Below are 21164 nucleotides of genomic sequence, written 5' to 3'. Positions count from 1 at the left end.
TGAAGGGAGATAATGGCCTAATGAATAATGAAAATTCATGTCTGATATTGAGACAAACTGCCTAGTTCACTACTGTAAAGGCTCACAAGTATCAGTTATGTCCTATAACTACGTCCCTTGAAAGCATAATCTAAAAATTGTTGTCCAGATTCTCCTATTCTGACCACGCCACCAAAAAATGTATAGCTCAACGTACTTTGCATGTGCTTATATAGAGATCTACTAGTTTTTTGTTTTTTTGCGGTACACAGGCCTCTCACTGTTGTGGCCTCTCCCGTTGCGGAGCACAGGCTCCGGACGCGCAGGCTCAGCGGCCATGGCTCACGGGCCCAGCCGCTCCACGGCATGTGGGATCTTCCCGGACCGGGGCACCAACCCGTGTCCCCTGCATCGGCAGGCGGACTCTCAACCACTGCGCCACCAGGGAAGCCCTACTAGTTTTTTTTACTTGGAATCTCTCCAGACCCACCTATTATTTAGCCCCAGTCCTGAATCTCAGCTCTATTCCTAATCCTCTTTGAGTAATTTTATCCCACTCATAATCAAAAAACAAAATAGAATTGCTTAAAAATAACTGATTACAATGAATTGTTTCAATCTTTAAGAAACTTAGTTTCCACCATCTTTATGGTGTAGGCCTCTCCAAGATGATGCCCAGTTGTATAACCAAACATGTTTCTTTGTAAAGAATACACAAGAAGCCAAAACAAGCCCTCCTGGGGCCTCGCTAATAGCATGCATGTCGGGCAACTTGTAGAAGCACCAGGACGCCGCACCTTGGCATGCATGCTGTCTAGCCACACTTTCAGGCCTTCCTGCCCCACTCCCACATGTTGGGTCAGTTTGGAAGTTATTTTGCCATCTTGTGGGTTTGAGAGAGGTGAGAGGCAAAATAAAAAAAAAAAAAAATTCAACCATCCCTTAATGGAGCCCATTATGAGCTGCAAATGTCAGTGTGAAGGATTAATGTCGATTATTTCCCTTCTTGAGTAATACAGAGCTACCTACAGTAAAAACCTAGACTCAGATGGCTTATTCTCATAAACTGCCTACTAGCTACACTCTGCACACTTTCTCACTCTTCACTTAAGAACTAAATTGAAGAGTTTTCTTTTTAAAATGAAGGTTTCAATTGTGAAAATTCTAAGCACATTCAATGTAGATGTGTTTCCCATGCTCTTGACATTCCTTAAGTCATTATATCAAAAAATGCTAATAAAAAGCAAACTGCTATACATCTGACTGTATATTTATATCCATGTATAATTTGGTATAAATAATGTTTCATGCCTCATTCAGCAGACAACTGAGTTGACTGACCACATGATACACCTTAAAAGCACATGAATTTCATTTAAAAGTAGGTAAGGTATACTCTATAAACATTTTGACCTAGAACTGTAGTCTAAAAGATACCAACATCTGGCTTTCTTTCCCCCCAAATGAGATCTTGTTTCTTAAACTTTTAGAATTACAGTAGCATATTCTAGTTTAGTTATTTTCACAGCTATATATTCTACACATGCAATTCATTAAGTCAATATTTTAACAGCTATTTGTTTAAAGGTAAAAGTGAAAAATAGAGTTCTAAAACGTGTATTAAGAATACACTGGGGCTTCCCTGGTGGTGCAGTGGTTGAGAGTCCGCCTGCCGATGCAGGGGACACAGGTTCGTGCCCCGGTCCGGGAAGATCCCACATGCCGTGGAGCGGCTGGGCCCGTGAGCCATGGCCGCTGAGCCTGCACATCCGGAGCCTGTGCTCCGCAACGGGAGAGGCCACAACAGTGAGAGGCCCGCGTTCCGCAAAAAAAAAAAAAAAAAGAATACACTGAATCTACTGTCTAATTTGAAAAATGCTTTTTCCTAAAGGGAAATTCTATGCATTATCAAGGCTATAAATATAATGAACTTTCATTTCTTTAAGCAATAGTCTTAGTAGATTAGTAAGACTGCCAGCTTTCAGGACCTTCACTTACACAGAGAATGAAAAAACAGAGAATGAGGAAAATAAGAATAACCGAGCACCTGTTTCTCTCCACCTGAATTTCCAAAGGTGTGGCGGAGGCCATTCTGAATGACATTTGAGATCCCTTCCATGCTGAAGCGCTAAAGGCAGCGATATACGGCCCAGAAGAAAAGGACAGAGAAAGAAGTTCAAAGACTATTAGTAAGAATGTACCATGATGACGTATGTACCCAAGAGGCAAGCAGTTAGAAAATGCCACTAACTCATTCAGATAAAGCAGACAAAATCATGCTGTTTTAAAATGCTTTTGCTTCCATTTCTTTGCAAGTCAAATGCAAAAGCAACTACTTTCATGCAACTGTATATGAAGTTTTTCCTGACGTAGCTGATAAACGTGCTCCAATATAAACACTATAAGTTGTACACATATTTGTTTTATGCAAAATTTACCACATAACTTTAAAGATACCTTTTGATATTGTTTACCTACATTTTTTCAAAAGTCTGAAAACTTAATACTGACAGTATGCATATTTTCAGTCTAAGTTTGCATATTTCTACCATAAGTTCGGAGAACATTAACATAACATTTGGCAAATGAAAATGCTGTTACTCGGAGAGCTGATTATTGCTTCCCACTCACTCTTGAGGACACCTGCCATTGCCTTGGGGCAGAAAATTTGAACTGGAAGAGCACATATGCTTCCTGGAGAGCAGAGTGGATCCCATGTGCCAGCGAGGCCCCCTAAGACTTCTGCAGACTTTTCCATTCTGTTTCTAGGAAACAATTCTAGCTTTTTTCTCCCAGCAACCTCCAAGACTTACTAGAATTCGTTGTACTGAAAAGGGAATATTGTTTTCCTACACTACTCATCTTGATTTGTAACCAGCCTACAATGTCATCAGACAGTCAAAAAGAGTCCAGTGGCACCTCTGGGGCTGCTGAGTCAAAGGACTTCGATGGATCCTCTTACAGCATGACTAATTAAGGGGAAAGGCATTCTGAAAAGGAAGTTCAGTCCTGATTCACAGGATGCTTCCTCCCCCTGTAATTTTATAGGGGTGCGTTGAATCAGTAAATACATTTGAGGAGTCAATATAAAGAGTATTTTACGAGGCCCTAATGAACAGAAAAAAGGAAACGAAGGCAATGGTTTCTGCTCTCAAGAAAGGCATAGTGTAGCCCAGTGATTCTCAAAGTGTGGTCCAGGTCAAGACGGCTCCACTAAACAGGCTGTACTTTGCTAGCAGCATAACTCTTCTTTTGATGAAGTAGGCTAGTTTTAAAAGAAAACCTACAGGTAACCATGTCTGTAGATTTTTCACATGCTATCATATAACTTGTTCACATTTTTTAAAGAGATTATCAAAAGAAAGGACCTCTTAGCCTCCAGCATCTGCAATAAAACTTACGGGAAACTCTTTTCAAGTAAACAAGTCAGCTCTTCTTTTAAAAAAATTATGTCTATCAAACGTAGTTCCTTTCAAAAGCAACAAAGAGAAAAATACTGAATTTTCAGTATTACTTCACTCCATTATCTACAGGCATGTTAAAGCCAGATACAAATTCAGAAAATCTCAAGCAAGATGAAGCATTTTAGAATCCATGTATCAGAAAGCTAAGGTATACTTCATATTTGAACAGTGTATTCTAAAAACACCATCTTTACCTTTCCCAATTGGCAACCTAATTCCCGTCTCTTGCGGGTAGGGGTGGGAGTAGTTTATGCAAATTTTTAAATTCTTAAGCTGTAATTTAAATTTCTTTATTAAATGTCCAGTTGTGGACATTACTGAGCCATTTCAACTGCCAATAGCCTGAGTATTTGTGAAAGATGGCTTTCATGCAACCAGGCTTAGTGGAAATAAATGAAAATGCAATCATGTGAAGCCACAGTAACTTAGGAACATACAAAACGAAAGAAGTTAAGTAAAGGAACTCCCAGTAGAACCTTTGCCCTTGCGGCTGATGACAGCTGAGTCAGTAGCTGTGGCCAGTCAGGCCCCACTGTATCCTGACCAGGCAAGCAACACAGCAGCCAACAAGGTTCAACTGGGAAAATGACAGAACAAGAAAAATCAGAACATTCAGGCGAAGCACAAAGAAACCAACTATGAGGTACCGCTGAGAACGTTCCACCCCCAATGCTCCAGCTGCCACCTCCCCAGAAATCACTAACAATTTTCTCCCTTTACTCCATGTTCAAACTCTTCCTCTCTGCTAGCTCTTTCCCACATTGCCGACTTTAAATTCTGAAACACTCAACCTCTCTTTCGCCAGGGTTTCCAGAAACAGCGCTGCCCAGCGTCATTTCTTTGATGCCAAGGTCTGCGGACACCTTTCAGATCCCTCGCAGACATCCAGTAAGCTCTTCTCCCTGCCTGCCTGGGTTCCTAGACACCAAACTCTTCCAGAGTCCCCCCTGCCTCTGGGCTGCTTCTTCGGAGAAGTGCCTCTTTCTTTGCTCACCTCTTATATACGGGTGTTTCCCAGGGATTGTGTCCCTATTTTTTTTCTCATGCACTCTGACTTTTCCCACTTCGACTTCTGCCTCTGTAGATCTACAGCTCCACTTTACTAAGAGCAATCAAGTGCTTGGAACAGAGCCTGGCACAAAGGAAGGGCTCAAGAAACACTGGCTATACCTTTATTTTAATTTCCCTCCTGAGCTTCGGACTTGTACGTTTAGTGGTCTGTTGGACACTTGTACTTAAACATTCCAAAAACGCATCATATCCGAGACTGAATTCATCTTCCTCTCCCCCAGCAATTTTTTTTTAATTTAAAGCCTGTTTCTCCTTCAGCATTCTATACCTCTCTCCTTCATTTATTCATTCTTTCAAAAAATATACTGAGCCACATATTATTCCAGGTATTAAGGATTCAAAGTGAACACATCTGCCAAGGCCCCTCCCATCCTCATGACCTGACATTCCAGCCTAAGAGGAGCAGAAAAAATAAAACAAGTAAAGGAACTAGATAATTGCAGATAATGCACCTCCTGCCGATAGCTACAACAATTAAAAACTGGATGCCTACTTTATACTGGGAGGTCAGAGAAAAGTTCTCCTAGGAGGTGACATCTGAGCTGAAACATGAATTATACACACTCCCAGATGAGCTACAAAGGACAATGGACAAGAGATCCTCTCAGAACAAAACCAAAAGCAGCCAAACTGGCCAACCAAGGAGTTCACCCTGCGGCCAGGGAGCAGGGGTCCTGTTATTCTGCTGCAGCAGGATGTGAAACAGTAGCTACTGAGTATTTCCATTCTCCCCTCCTTCCAATAAGAAGGTTTCATTACAGCGGCCCTGTTCTCTCTCCTTCTTCATGTGCTGGATGTGCTGGAATGGGAGGCTTGCTCCTTGTACCATGAGGGGCTACATCATCCAGAGCTGATGGGAAGGACATTCATCCCCCGAAGATACTGTGCTAGATGCAGTTACTGCTGAAGAGATTTGCATGCCTCACTTTGCGGAAGGGGTACACATGTTCTATCTACGCCACCCCAAGGCAGAAATCCATGACCCAACCCCGGCCCCTCCCTTCTCCAGAGCCCCAGCCGATAGATTCAACTACCTTAATATCTCTGAAATACAACTATTTTCCCATTGCTGTCACTTCCTTGGCTCAATTCTTTCCTGATGACAGCAACAGCCTCCAAATCAATTCCTTATCTCTAGTTGTCTCCTTCCGATTACTTTCTCCTTGAAACTCTGAAGTTACCCTTCCAAGAGACAAATCTGAATATGTAACAAGCCACTCAAAACCTCTCCTTGGTTTCCTACAGCCTTTAAATAAGGTCCAAATGCCATAGCGAGGCATACAGTACAAAGCCCTCCATCTTCTGGCTTCTACTTTGTTACCCCACACCCTCTTCTTCTTGACTTACCTCCTCCCTCAACCTCTAGCCATAATGAACAACCTGCGGTTCCCCAGGTGCCCTGTCACCTCCAGGTCGTTGCCCACACCACCCCCTCTGCTCAGTATGCCTGTCCCCTCCTTCCTCTGCTTGTCCTCAGGGTTCAATTCAGACCCCTCAACCAAACTAGGGGTGATAGTAATGTACACACACCGCTACCACAGGACAGTACCAGGCACAGAAAGCACCAAAAACGTGGTAGCTGTTTTGAATACAGCAATAATTACCCTATCCCCAGGTTTCTCAACCTTGACACTACTGACATTGAATTACAGATACATAATCCTTTGATGTGGGAGCGGTCCTGTGAACTGTAGGATGTTGAATGGCATCTCTGGCCTCTACTCAGCTGGATGCCAGTGACACCCCCCCACCCCCCGCCAAGTAGTGACAGTGACAAACATTTCCGGACATTCCCTAATGTCTCCTGGGGGACAGAACTGGCCTGGTTGAGAATCACTGCATGTGCATTGGATGGTCTGTCATCAGATCCCCAGCCCACAGGCTGCATGTCCCTGGAGGCTGAGATTTACTCTGCATCCGTAACACCCACGCCCGGCACATAATTAGATATCAATATATGTTTTTCTAACAGTACTAAATGAAAAGATAAAAGTTTAATTTGCCACACAGATGGACCTTGAAGGCATTATGCTAAGTGAAGTGAGTCAGACAGAGAAAGACAAATAGTGTACGATCTCACTTATATGTGGAATCTTAAAAAAATAAAATAAAAACCTAAACTCATAGGAAAAGAGATCACACTTGTGGTTACCACAGGTGGAGGGTGTGGGGAGAGGGGACTGGAGGAAGGTGGTCAACCAGTATAAACTTCCAGTTATAAGTAAGCACTAGTGATGTCATGTAAAACATGATGACTTTACTTAACACTGACGTATGATGTAGAAGAGTAAATCCTGGGAGTTCTCATCACAAGGAAAACCTTTTTTCTCCTTTCTTCTTTCTTTTAATTGTATCTATATGAGATGGATGTTAGCTGATCCTACTGTGGTAACCATTTCACCATATTTATAAATCAAACCTTCACGCTATATACCTTAAACTTACACAGCAATGTACGGCATTTATTTCTCAATAAAACTGGAAAAAAGAAAGAGGTTTTTTTTTTTTTTTTTTTAACGTGGGGATGAGGCACAAGATCTAAAAAACAGAACAGAAAGGAAAAAGAAAGTTTTGGTTAATTTTTCATAAGCTCAACCCCATCTCAAAATCTTTAAGGCGAGAAATGACAGATGCCCCTTTTGTATGCCCACAAAGCACAAGCCCAGCCTCAGCAGGCAGGAGGCACTTGACTGATCGTCACTGGCTTCAACTGCAAAATGCTTCAGCAACTACTTCCCCTAACAGTGAAATACTTCCAGATTTTTTTTTTTTTTTTAATGAAACCAGGAATCATACCTTAGTCAAAAGTATTTGGAATCAGAAAAATTTTTCAACAGTCTTCTTGGATAGAAAAATGTTGGACTAGAAATCAGAAATCTGGGCTCTCTCCCAGCTTTGCCACTAACTGTGTGACATGACAGCAGTCCCTAAGCCTGCAGAGGCCCATTTCCTCATCTGTGAAATGGATGATTAAATGATGTCATTTTTAAAGGTCTTCTCATTTGTAGCTTCTGTGAATCTACAAGTTAACTCCACCTAGAAGATACATGATTTTTTAGGAAGGCAAATCCAAACCATACATATGCACGCACACACATGCACGCACACAGAACAGTACAAGACTAAATATCACATAAGCTATGATATTAGTGCTCTAGAATGACAGAATTGCCCAGCGAGATGATACATTCAGAGCTGTCTACTCCCGTGGCTTCCTTTTTCTTCTGTGACATGAGTACACTTTGAAGAGAAGAGACTAGGTCTTCGTCTCTCCATCCCAGTGACCTGCACAGTGCCGGTGCCACAGCAGGCGTTTATAAACGTCTGCTAAGCTGAAGTTGTGACACACCTAAGACCAGTCTTAGAGCCTGTGATAACCGTATCGGGAGGCCTCTTGACTTCTTGCAGGAAACTTTTTTAAAAGAGCTAAAAGGCAAAAATAACCTGAGGGTGAACAGAAGAAGGATGACATGACGAGATATAAAGTTTTTTGTCAAAGGTGTGAACAGCAGAGTTCTGGAAAAGCCCACTGAAGAACCTAGTCTGAGAAGTCAACATGAGATTAATAAAGATAAAATCATCCTATTGACATGGTTTGTAAAACAGTATAGTGACTAAGAAATATAAAACCCCTGGGATAATAAAAGCGTAGCAAGTAGAAGAAGGTCAATGAACTAGAAGGATCATAGAATGAAGACTACCAGCGAGACAAGGAAGGAAAAGGAAAAGAGCTCCGCAAAACACACAACAGAGTCTGCTTGACAACTGCCCTATAAATTCCAAAACTACACTCTCTTGGAGGCAAAATGAATTTTAAAAAGATAAAACCTCAGAGGCAGACTAAATTTACTTTTAGTAAACATCACCTCATTTAGGAACACTGCATTTACATGCTTGAGGGCAGATATAGTGTTATTAGGTGCTTATGGTACTTAACTGGGCCAGAGGGAAGACTTTCTCTATGCTTACATTTTGTAAGTGGGGGAGGGGAGGGATGGAGGGAAGAAGAGAGGCATTTCTTTGTTGAACATTTCTGAAGGTGACAGTGCCAGAGCTATATCAAAGCACTGACAGAAGTTAAGTCTCAAGGTTATGAATGCTCGATGAAACAAAGGACATTCAATAAAGGGTTGTTACAGTTTAATTAAAATAACAGCAGTATTAACTAAGTCAGAAAGCCCAATCACGCCTCCCGGTAATCCACCACTTCTAGATTTGAAGTAAAGGTTCCAAATGTTCAAATTCAAAGCAAAGCGCTTGTGAAGATTCTGTAAGTCTAAAATTGTTTTGTAATCTCTCCACTGCATCTTTAGGAAGGAGTTAATAGCTCTGTAAAATGCCCTTCGCAGAATGCAGTTTTTGATGGGAGCCCTTTTATAAGCGGGAAAATGATTAAGCGTTACAGTATTCACTTTATTGTTCCCCTCACCGCTGACAAAGTGCCAAAGTAACGTGGCAAGGACAGGGGAAGGGGTTTACTGAGTTCAGGGCCTCAGTCACATGGTTCATACTGAGAATACTCACTACTGCCTCACGACTATTTGCTTCCCTGGTGTGAGTATGTATTAAAGTCTCAAAATCAGTCATTCTCTGGAAAATTTTCTCAGACGAAACCAGGAACAACCAAGTGTAAACAAGATATAGAAGAAAAAAAAAATCTATAAAAATCTGAAAGACAAAGAAATAAGCCAAGACCTCCATGCCCATCCACAATACACCTGCACAGAACTCCCAGAGCCATGGGTTCCCTGCACCCACCTCTGTACAACTCTGTACATCCTCGCTCCAGTGTACACTGGTTCTGTGAGCTAAGGCCTGCTGAGCTTTTCTTTACCCATTTATGAAATGGCAGCAACAATAATACCTGCTTTATAAGGTTGTTGTGAGGATTAAATGAAATAATCCATGGGAAGCACTTAGCAGGGTGTTCAACAAATATAAATGTTCAGAAAATGTCTGGGCTATATTCCCTTCAAAAGGCTAGACCAACCTTTGGGACGTAACTCCCAAACATAAATAACCATACCTTTCTGCTTTTCTCCCAAACAGTATTTCAAGTTCTCCTCATAAAAATAAAATGGCAACTGAGAAATAAACACCCTGATTATAGTCTCTAGGTTAAAAGGACTGAAGACAACACAAGGAAAAGATACTACTGTCTGAGACTGAATCAGCCAGAAAGCTTGAACAGAAAACAAGTAACACTTTTAGGTAATTCAAGGTCTTTCTGAATAATAAAAAGAAAAGAGCTAGAAAATACCACCTAAACTGAAAAGCAACACGGAATCAGATACAGAGTTGTGGTTTGTTCATTCTTTTCCAGAGCCTTAACCATACCAACTCATTCTCTGCACAGTATATTCACCAGCTCAACTAATTTCACAGAAAACAGGATCCAAGACAGGGAAAAGCCAAACTAACCCAGAGGTCAGGAAATTCAGACTATTCCTGCTATCAAACTTGTCTTAGCTTTTCTCGTACGCTGAGGCCTCACCTGATCCCAGTGGCACAGATCTCTAACTAGCCAGGAAAGCTTTTAAAAATCTCAATATCAAAGCTCAATATCAGAAAAAAAGGTTGGGAAAAGCAATTAGGAAATGCTTTTTCATCTATTTCTGACTCTAATCTATGCTCTCACTCCATTAATATTCTTTATACTCGAGGTTCAAAAGAAAGTAAAATTCAAACATAATTATTGTTCTTTATACATCACATCATTTTTAGTAGTTTGAGTGACAGGATTTCAAATATTAATTTATGGAATAGTAGTTAATGTTTTAGTTAAAACTCTTAAAATAATCAAAATACAAAACATGAGAACAGCACAGAATTGAAAGCAATAGTTAAATGTAAAAAAAAAAGTAAAAACATTCAAATAATTAGTAAGCTATTACCTAAGATGTAAAAATTGATCTTGCTTGTTTTGACACTTCTTCAAATCAAATCAAATCAAATCAAATCAAAATCAAATCAAATCAAATAATTTTAATGTGAATGATAAATCAGTTATAAATGCAAATTCTACCAAAAAAATATTTTTTTGAAAAAGATCCAAGTAAGTTAGAAAATATGAGTTACACCAAAGCAGATAAATATTTGAACATGTCTTAAATATTGAACTACTAATTTATAAGTTCAATCTCAAAGCGGAAAGATGTGAATGAAGATTTTCAAAGTTAGGAGTTAAATGGACTGGCATCAATTTAGTTTTTTGTATCTGAAGATCTTTTAAAATTTTTATGTAATTTAATCTTAAAATGGTAATTAACTATTGGCAAACATTTTCAAAGCTACTAAAACTAGAGTAAAATAATTAACCCTGTCAGTTTTATAAACTCTTTTCTGATACTTACAGATATTCTAAATATATAATAAGATCACAATTTCCTGGCATATTATGGTTTTTACGTGAATTTGTATTATACTAACAAATAATTAACAAACCTTTCCAAGACATGAAGGAGTCAAGAACAGACTCCTGGGCTTCCTTGGTGGTGCAGTGGTTAAGAATCCGCCTGCCGGGCCTTCCCCGGTGGTGGAGTGGTTGAGAGTCTGCCTGCCGATGCAGGGGACATGGGTTCGAGCCCTGGTCCGGGAAGATCCCACATGCCACAGAGCAACTAAGCCCATGTGCCACAACTACTGAGCCTGTGATCTAGAGCCCGCGAGCCACTACTACTGAGCCCACGTGCCACAACTACTGAAGCCCGCGTGCTTAGAGCCGGTGCTCCGCAACAAGAGAAGCCACCACAGTGAGAAGCCCGCACACCGCAACGAAGAGTAGCCCCCACTCGCCGCAACTAGAGAAAGTCCGCACGCAGCAACAAAAACCCAGTGCAGCCAAAAATAAATAAATAAATTTTTAAAAATTGTAAATAAATAATAAATTTTTTAAAAAAGATAGACTCCTGATTTTTATTACAGTAACTGCTGAGTCATAAAAGCTCACTATTACCAGTCTAACACCAAAAAACCATTGCGGAAAATGAATAGTGGATAATGGTAAGATATCAAAAACTGGTGACAGCATATTTCTCTAGGCAATACTACCTTTCAAAACACAAATTTGTTCCACATCTAAAATAATTCGTAATTCATAGATATGAATTATTAAAACAATAAACATGACACGACTAAGTTTCTCTCCACCCTACAATGACTTTCCATTTTATGCCTAACACTAATTTTTAGGAATATTCTTTGAAATAAATAAATGCAAAGAAATACTATCAAAGATCACCAACAAATTATTGTTGAAAATGTGTTAGTATTTACATTCAAGTATGTATACAGGGCAGACTTTATCCTCTCAACTACCACTACTTAGAAAAGGGGAGGACACAGCCCTTTTCCCCCTTCTCCTCTGCCTTTTTTTTTTTTTTTTTTTTTTTTTTTGCGGTACGCGGACCACTCACTGCTGTGGCCTCTCCCGTTGCGGAGCACAGGCTCCAGACGCGCAGGCTCAGCAGCCACGGCTCACGGGCCCAGCCGCTCCGCGGCATGTGGGATCCTCCCGGACCGGGGCACAAACCCGTGTCCCCCGCATCAGCAGGCGGACTCTCAACCACTGCGCCACCCGGGAAGCCCTCCTCTGCCTTCTTTAAACTACCTTTTATCACTGTGTATAAACACAATGTGCCTGGAGCACTGCCAACAATTTTTTTTTTTTCATTTGCCCCCAATCTGGGGACAACTGGGCTACCTGCTGACTCTCTTCACCCAGCGTACTGGGCATCTGACACACACAGCACAAAGGGCTGTTGCTAGGTGGAGTGCCTGCGGCACGTGACTTGGAGATGGATGGTCACCATCTGCGGGCACAACTCAGGCTGCTGGCGGGGCCCTGAGCAAAGGTGTAACTCAACACACTCTTAGGATAAAACAAGGCTACGTTTTATAATAAATTTCAGTCACAATATAGTGATTTCTTTATCTACACAAACTCGCTTAAATGGAGTTTACATCTTTTTTCTTCTAATTTTTATCAAATTTTAGTCTAAATCAGGGGTTGGCAAACTTTTCTATAAAGGGCTAGATAGTAGATATTTTAGATTTGCAGCCCACACAGTCTCTGTCACAACTATTCAACTCTGTCCTTGTAACACCAAAGCAGTCACAGAGCACATGTAAATGAAATGACATAGCTGTGTTCCAATAAAACTTTATTTATAAAACAGAGAGGGTTGATTTGGCCCTCAGGCAGTAATTTGCTTTGCCAATCCCTGGGCTAAATCATCTTAGCAAACGTGAAATTTTAAAATTCCAAGTTGAAAAGAAGGCACAACAACAACAAAAAGCCAGGTCCTTATTATTTTAAAAAGCACCAAATTCAGATAGTTGTGCCAGAACAATTCCTTCCAGGCTTATTGCTAGCATAAATTAGAACAACTTCAGAATAACCTAATAGTAGCTGTCTAAACAAAAATAAATTTCTCTTACCTTAAAGTCAGCTTTGGTCAAGATTAAATGAAAAAATATTACTGGGGCATTTTTGCACGTAAAAGAGAAACAAAATAGATTGACTATTAGTCAGAACATGAGCTACATGAGTCATAAAGACAGATGGAGCAATGCATCTGTGAAAGAAAATTATATACAAGAAAGAGCATCTATCATTCAAGCCCTAGCTCCTCCTCATCCTGAAGCAGTTCTCTCTCCAACCCCCAAAAGCAATAAATTAGGATAATATGATTCTTTTTACAGTGGAGTCACTGACTGCTAATACCCCAGAAGTTTTCAGAATAAACTTCAGGTTAGATTGAAGGAATTATACATTTCTGCTGGTGGTGAGAGCAACACACTAGAACTCTCTCTTGCAAGTTCAATGTGATATGGACAACAGAAAAGATACTATACATTCCCATCTTTTCAATCCTAGACTTCAAATAAGAAGTCTTACACATGACTTTAATTTGCAAACATTGGATTCTAAAGGAGGAAGTACGTCTATTTTCATCCTTATAAGCTTACTAAGTAAGGTATGATGTTAGGCAGGTAAATACTAATGTCTTTACAACTTCAGATAACTCCAGATGACAACCACTACTAAATTACTTTAATTTTTTAAATTACTAATTTAAAGATAACTGATGCACTTCAACTTGTTCTTCTACTCATGTGAGCTGCCACTGGAATTCAGTGACCTGTGAATCTATTTGATATAAACAGAAGACTAGCCAAGAAAAGAAATCTCTGACAGAAGAATAATCATTCAAATACCACAAATCCTCTGGGATTCCATCTCCTTTATAGTGAAGTTTCAATTTAACAAACATGCATTAAGTGAAAAATTAGGTGAGGTGCTGGGGAAACAATGTGAATGAGCCTTTGGGAAGGCTGCACTTTTTTCTAAGGAGAGATTTAAGCAAATGATTACAGTAGAATATAGTACTAGGACATAAGAAGTATGTGCACCCTCATAAATAAATAGGAAAAACAACTCAAATGTGATATAATAGGCAACACACAAAAGAATACAAACAGTCAATAGATCAAAACCTTATTTGCCTATCAGATCAGTATATATGAGAAGATTAATAATATGCATCATAAGTTGGAGGTTTGGAGAAATGGCCACTTATGCTGTTACTGGGTAACGTTTATGTAGGACAATTTGAAAAGACTGTTGTTTAAAACCGCATATTCTTTGACCTAAAAATTCCACTGGTTTTGATTTTTTGTCTGAGCAGAGGGTCGGTGCCCCTAACCCCTGATTAGTTCAAGGGTCAACTGTATTGCAGAAAAGGATATCCTTGAGTGTTGTAATTCACTTTTTCTTTCTGAATAAAGACAATATAAGTAGTTTGTTCCTATTAAAAAATAAATAAACATTTAAAAATAAAAACATATCCACCTATTCCTCTAAACAAAAAATAAAATAAACTTAAAAAAAAATTCCACTGGTTTTGGTGAATGAGTAGACTAGTTTCACTGACAAAAGAAACATATTGGAATAAATTCACCTTCAGGAAAATGGTAACATTAGTCTGATAAGATAAATTTCGATGCCCGTTAGATATTCAGGGAGAAATGTTTAGTAAACAGTTGGACATGTAATAACTAGCATTTACTCAGGATATATGCTAGTCTTACATACATTATTTCATTTAATTCCTCCAAAATTCAAAGGGGTATGTACCCAGTGGCAGGATCATGATTCAAACACAGCTCTTAACCCAAAGTTCTTAATCACTGTGCAATTCAGCCTCAATACATTTGGCACCTGGCAGAAATACAGATTTGCAAAAAAAAAAAAAGAAATCTTTTCTTAACTATTTATTCATCAGGAACTTATTGAGTACCTAATGTGGGACCTGGGTATACCATGAAAATAAAGTTACATTTTCTATCCTTAGGGAACCTAACAGAGACAGACATGAAAACAAAAAATTGCAATATGATATGACAGTACTAACAGAAATAGTTAAGAGGAATAATATTAACCCCAGAAGGAGAGAGTTGTCAATTCTGCAGTGGAGGAAGAGTCATCTAGAAAAGTTCTAAGAAAGGAAGACAACGCTTGACCATGATTTTGAAGAATAAGTTTAAAAAAAAAAACAAAAACCTCCCATGGGCTTCCCTGGTGGCGCAGTGGTTGAGAGTCCGCCTGCCAATGCAGGGGACACGGGTTCGTGTCCCGGTCCGGGAAGATGCCGCATGCCGCGGAGTGGCTGGGCCCGTGAGCCATGGCTGCTGAGCCTGCGCGTCCAGAGCCTGTGCTCCGCAGCGAGAGAGGCCACAACAGTGAGAGGCCCGCGTAGAGCCAAAAAAAAAAAAAAAACCTCCCAAGTGGACAGTGGAAGCAGGAAAGGAGAAGGAGGGCTGCTCTAGGAAAAGGCAGGAGCATAAATAGAAGCATCACAGCCCAAAACAGCATAGTCAGTTCAAAGAAGTGCATGTGGGTCATCAAACCCATTAACAGACAGTGCCCTTCAGCCATTCCAGTCTCTACTCCCCACCCGTTTCTCTAGATTTTGAACAGGATAAAGGAGATAGAAAGTTTTTCAATCTGTTGAGTCTCATTTGCCAAGAAGATCCACTCTTCCAACCTGTCCTTCAAACAGAGAATTGGAGAGGGAAAGAACAGCCTGCCCTGCCAATCAGGAGGGGCAGTGACACAGTGGCCACCCCTTCGAAAACAGCTCCCCACAGCACTGCTAATAACCTTACCAAGCCTTTCGTTTTCTCTGTGGCATTTATTACTACCTGAAGTTACGTTGTCTATTCATTCTTTTCTTTGTTTAGTGCCTGCATCCCTCATTAGAATGTAAGCTCCAAGAGGCCTGGGGCCTTGCCTATTTTATTCACCACTGTATCTTCAGTGTCTGGCACAAGAAAGACACTCTGCAAGTATTTAATGAATAGCTTTATCTTGTCCAACATATAACAGATTACTTTAAAAATCAAAACAAATCAACATTTCACTTTTATAATACTCAGTATTTTAATATTTATAAATAGCATCCCTATGCCCCCTAAATTTTTTTCTCACTGCAGCAAATGTTTCAAACAAAGTATGTCTCCAAAATGAACACCTAAAGAGTTTAACTCTGTTCTATTCACATGCAGATATTTCATTATAGTATCTCTGGACCTAAGAGAAGAAGCTAGCAATGATGGATAAAGTGTGATACCAACTACAAATTGATGTTTTGTTTCAAAGAAATATGCTAAGGAAAAATGGCAGGAAGCTATTCCATGCTTAAGGAAAAAGTACAAGTCCTGCTAATAAAACATATCTAAAGTAGAAAGAAAAAAGTGACCAGTGTTATTAGAAAACAGGTAAGGCACGATACCACCAATTCTTAGAAATTAGTATCACTGATGATAGCTAACTCATAGAGATCAGGCCTTGCCAAAACTGTATATTATACAAAAGGTCTGGAAAGGAAGTTATCTTGGAATCTGTTTAGCCAACTGGCCATTTCACTTTAAGGTTCTTTTGAGCCACCAACCACTATTTTCAGAATCATAGGTTTCAGGCTCCTTGTGTCACAAATGGAATGGTCTTTTGCCATCATTTCAGGCGTCAGAAAGAAGGAGGGAACTAGTACTACATGTTTAGCCGTGCCATTACTAGCCTGATTAAAGGTTTTGACACAAATAGCAGATCAGAACTCAAGAAGCAACTTCACAAGTCCAAATATTGTGAAAAGAAATTTTACTGTTCCTATGAATCTATTTCAAGACTAATAAAGGTTCAAATAAGACGTAAATGTTGCCCTGTCAAATCCATTTCTCAATAATGGATAAATAATAAATAATAAATGCCATGTAAAATTACACAACGAATCCACTCTAACCCTTTTTATATGCGAGCTAGAAAAAGAAGCCCTTAAATGTCTCTAGGGATACATTTATTTTCCTCAGCCAAGTGTTAACATGAATAAATGGAGGATTTACATGTAACCCCTAAAAGCAGATAGGCAGAAATTACCAACCATGCTATGACTTTTTAACTAAGCATTTTATTTAATCACACTTGCATAATAGGGCAATTTAAAGGGTACAATTTTTTTAAAATCTGAGAAACAAAAAATTGTCCCTAATATTTTAAAGCAAACTTTCCAGGACTGTATATTCAAACAAATGTTTTAGTTTTTGCATGTTTTGGTGGGGTTTTTTTTGTTTGGTGGGTGCTGTTTTTTTCATTGTTGTCACTAGAAGTGACTAAACACTTTTCAACCAATACTACCATTTCTAAAAAATATTTTGTTCCACATATCTGGCAACTTTTGCAAAGTCAGTTTATAAACTGTCTTTTCTATGTACAAATGACATTACACTAAGAAAATGTGCATTTACTCATAGGCCAAAAACAGCATAATGAATGAGCTAAATGGTAAGATTCTTTTTGTTTGTATTAACTCTCATTGGTGGCTCAGCACCCCAGAACTGCACTCTCTTTCCTCAATTCCATCAGTCTGATTAATGAGATCTATTTCTCTGATAAGTATTCTTTAGAAAAAAGTGAATCAAGACTTAGTCAAAGACAGAACTTTTATAATTGCAAACCATATAACAGCCAGTCTGTGATGATCTGCATTACCATGTTATCAATATTATGAATTTAAAAAGTACACTCCCTTTAGAAAAATGAATCCCTTTGCCCATCCAGAGCTCTCCCGGGTCTATCTGGGGTCTGCTAACAGATTGGGGTCGACAACTGCACTACAACCTTCAGAAAGGCCTTTGGATTGGAACTGAGTCCCAGGATGTGCCCTGGGAGGAGTTGTTCAGCAGGTTTCAAAGCCTCTGTCAGGCCCCTCCACCTCTGAAAGATAAAGTTTTTACTGCCCTGAAGTCCTATAAGGCTTAAGATGGAGATTTCGAAGTCCCTGGTCTTAGCATTTGGACAGACCTGTTGTTAGCTCTTGGTAGTAGTGTGTGATATTGCATTTGGGCAGAGACAAGTTCTCAGCCCAGGCCCCAATTCTCTATGGGCAACATTCTGTTTTGAGCACTTGAATATGTGGTTTACAAAATTAAAATCCCAGTGTTCTTACCAAAAAAAAAAAAAAAGGGTTTCTCTCCTTTTATTTTACTCTAAAAATAAAACCAACAGTTCTTCACATACAAACAAGATAAAGGTGACAAGGTACAAGGTCTCAACTGATCAAATAATGAAATGGCCATAAGACCAATAAGGAAATGCATCTCAAATACTTAACAGTTAATGTTTATAATGAAATTTAATCAAGTGAAGTTAATAGGACACCTTAAGAAAAATGAAAAGCAGAAAACAAAAAACTTCATACCAAGAGTCAAAGATTCAAATATCCTAAAGTTGTTTTCACCAGTCAGTTATATTCTAGTCTGCCAAATACTAGGCCAAATGGCCGATGTCATGTAACTGCCTCTAACATCCTCACATTCCGACTTCACTCACAAGTCAGGAAGTGGTTTACAAGTCAACCTATGCTTTTAGGCTCAGCACAGTTCAGCTCCCTCTAAAAGCACCCCTTTTTTTCCCACTATACAACTCACAAGAGATAAGCGAAAACAAGAAAGCAATACCATTCATTTGCCCAACAGCGGAACATAAAGCACCCCTATTAACACTCCCATGTATTGTAATGGTCACCTGCTAAAGCTTCTTTTCTTTCAAACATTCTCCTTTATTCCCCCTCTTCCTTCCACTTACCTCCCTCCTAAATATTTCAGCATTGAATTATCCAGATAACCATTATACCCTCACCAAGAAAACACCTTTCTGAAGGAGCAGAGCACAGTGGCATTCTTGAACAGAATCCCTTTAGCTCTCTGGTGAGAAGCACCCCTACTCCTGTATGCACAGGCCCTGCCTGCCTCTGCTGGCCTGGAGCACTGGAATGACCACTGAAGCTCTTTCCAGTGTGTGACGCTACATGCAAAACATCACTTACTGTGCCGGGCAGGTGACTTCTCTCGTTCTTCCCATTCTGAGAGCTGCTGTTCTTGAGCTTCTTTTTCTTTTTGGCTGTTTCTTTGTGCTCTTTCTGTTTGTTCTGCACTTCAATGAGAACTGAAATAAAGCTGTTCTTCACTTCCTTTTCAAACTCCAGTTCATCTCGCAGGGCCAGCTGCTGCACCAGCTCTTCAGAGTACTCCTTGATGGCCGTCTCAATTTCTTCCAGCAGTTCATTTAATTCAGATACGGACAGCCTTTTCACTCCTATGACCAACAAGCAAAGCACAGCAGACACTAAGACCAAAATGTTTCAAGGCAGCACAACAAGGTGTTTAATGCCAAAGAGCAAAAAATCATATTCTAAGTAATTAAATTGTTCATGATCTTCTCAGAGTCCTCACACTTCTGGTGGGCAGGTCTGAGTAGAGGTAGGTGGGCAAAGTTACTTCTCAAATGGCTGAGAAGAAAAGTATAACAAAATTTTTTTGTCTAAAAATCAGTAAAGCAATTATACTCCAATAAAGATGTTAAAAAAAAATCAATCATTCCATGAATAGTAGTTCAGTCAAGACTTAATAAGCTTGTAAAAGAAGAAGAACAAACACAAAAGTAGAGGAAGGGTACAGAAAATACCTGCTGACAAGAAATCACAAGCAACTTAGCAGGGCTCTGGGACACTTCTGAAGAGAGAAGAAGGTAATTTGAAAGAATTAAGCTAAATACATATTTTTTATTAATTTTCACTGGAGCATAGTTGCACTTTTTTGTTGTTGTTGTTGCACCGCACAGCATATGGGATCTTAGTTCCCTGACCAGGGATCAAATTCGCAACCCCTGCATTGGAAGGCAGAGTCTTAACCACTGGACCACCAGGGAAGTCCTGGAGTACAGTTGCTTTACAATGTTGCGTTAAGCTAAATATATATTTAAACACATATGCCCCAATGTGTGAGTTTTATTGAGAATTGGGAAGATGAAGGGAAGAATATTCCCTGAAACCCCCTTTCAGTTTTTTCTCAGCACTTCCCTTTATGTGAGAGGACATCATTGAAGTTCTAACCCTCAGTACCTCAGAATATGACTGTATTTGGAGATAAGGTCTTCAAAGAGATAATTAAGTTAAAATGAAACCATTAGGGTGGGCCCTAATCCAACGTGACTCATGCCCTTAAAAATGAGAAGATTAGGACACAGATACACACAGGAAAGTCCATGTGAGGACAGAAGGAAGAGGCCTCAGAAGAAATGAGACCTGCTTAACACCTTGATCTCGGACTTCTAGCCTCCAGAACTATAAGAAACAAATTTCTGTGGTTTAAGTCGCCCAGCCTGTGATACTTTGTTACAGCAGCCCAAGCAGACAAATACAGTATTCAAAGGTGCGTATGACACAGTCCCTGAGCAATGATGAATATATGCGTTGAGTATCACTGGAAGGCAGGGGAAGGGTATATAACCCAGCCTGTGAGAGCCAAAGACTTCTGGAGATGGTCCCACTACACGGCTGAGGTATACAAAAGCACAAAGAGTACTGATGTAAGTCAGGTTTCTTACTCTCTTCATAACTGCTTGTACTAGACCTCTTAAGAGTTTGAATTTCCTGGGAAAGCATTGAAAGCCGATCTGACTGGGTGGGTGTTTCATCATCTTCTGGGTCTGGTGACTCCTGCATCATTTCTTCGATTTCTTCAATCACCTTCCAAAATATACAAACCACTGTTAATTAAATACACATAGGAAAAATGACCCACCTGTAACACGGCACTCATCTGAAGCAACCACAGTAGAAGTACACTAAATTCTCCATTAACCAACAGTGTGCAGGAGTCGGTGTTCTCAATAACAAAAATTGACTGTAAGAGTACACATGGTTTATCAAAAAAAAATTACAATACACTAAACACAAAAATAAACAAAATATGATTTAATATGTCCATCAGGATTCAGTAGGCCCTATCAGATCTTGTAATGTCTGAGAAACGATGCTACAAACACACATATAATCTACTTCAGACATGCCAGAACCAGATCATAGTTAAAAGAAAGCAAGCGACAGAAGATTTACCATATACCACACCAAGTGCTCAATCTAAAGCTATTTAACAAAACTGACATAAAATTTAGAAAATACAGCAGTGTAAAAAAATTTATATGAAAAGCAAGAAATTACCTCTATGGTAGCAAAATTTTCCTTTAACAGCAGGAAAAGAATTTCATATATTAATTCAACGGAAAATTAAGGTATATTTAATAATTACTTT

General features: G+C 39.5%; 1 protein-coding gene across 5 annotated transcripts in view; it reads right to left on the bottom strand.

Moving 5' to 3' along the window:
- The window catches only part of FEZ2 (fasciculation and elongation protein zeta 2), a 47283-nt gene that overhangs the window by 12652 nt on the left and 13467 nt on the right, over nt 1-21164 (bottom strand). For 4 of the 5 annotated variants that reach the window (XM_067703279.1, XM_067703280.1, XM_067703281.1 and 1 more), the window contains exons 4-6: nt 20458-20599; nt 18899-19167; nt 2027-2107 (exon numbers count right to left, since the gene is read on the bottom strand). In XM_067703279.1, coding sequence (XP_067559380.1) covers nt 2027-2107; nt 18899-19167; nt 20458-20599 — 492 coding nt within the window. The remainder of the gene's footprint in view (nt 1-2026; nt 2108-18898; nt 19168-20457; nt 20600-21164) is intronic. The other variant, XM_067703283.1, reaches the window with a different exon arrangement.

Source organism: Pseudorca crassidens, chromosome 14 (genome assembly GCF_039906515.1).
Source record: "Pseudorca crassidens isolate mPseCra1 chromosome 14, mPseCra1.hap1, whole genome shotgun sequence".
In the NCBI taxonomy this organism is placed as follows: Eukaryota; Metazoa; Chordata; class Mammalia; order Artiodactyla; family Delphinidae; genus Pseudorca; species Pseudorca crassidens.
This window is presented reverse-complemented; position numbering and strand designations above follow the sequence as displayed.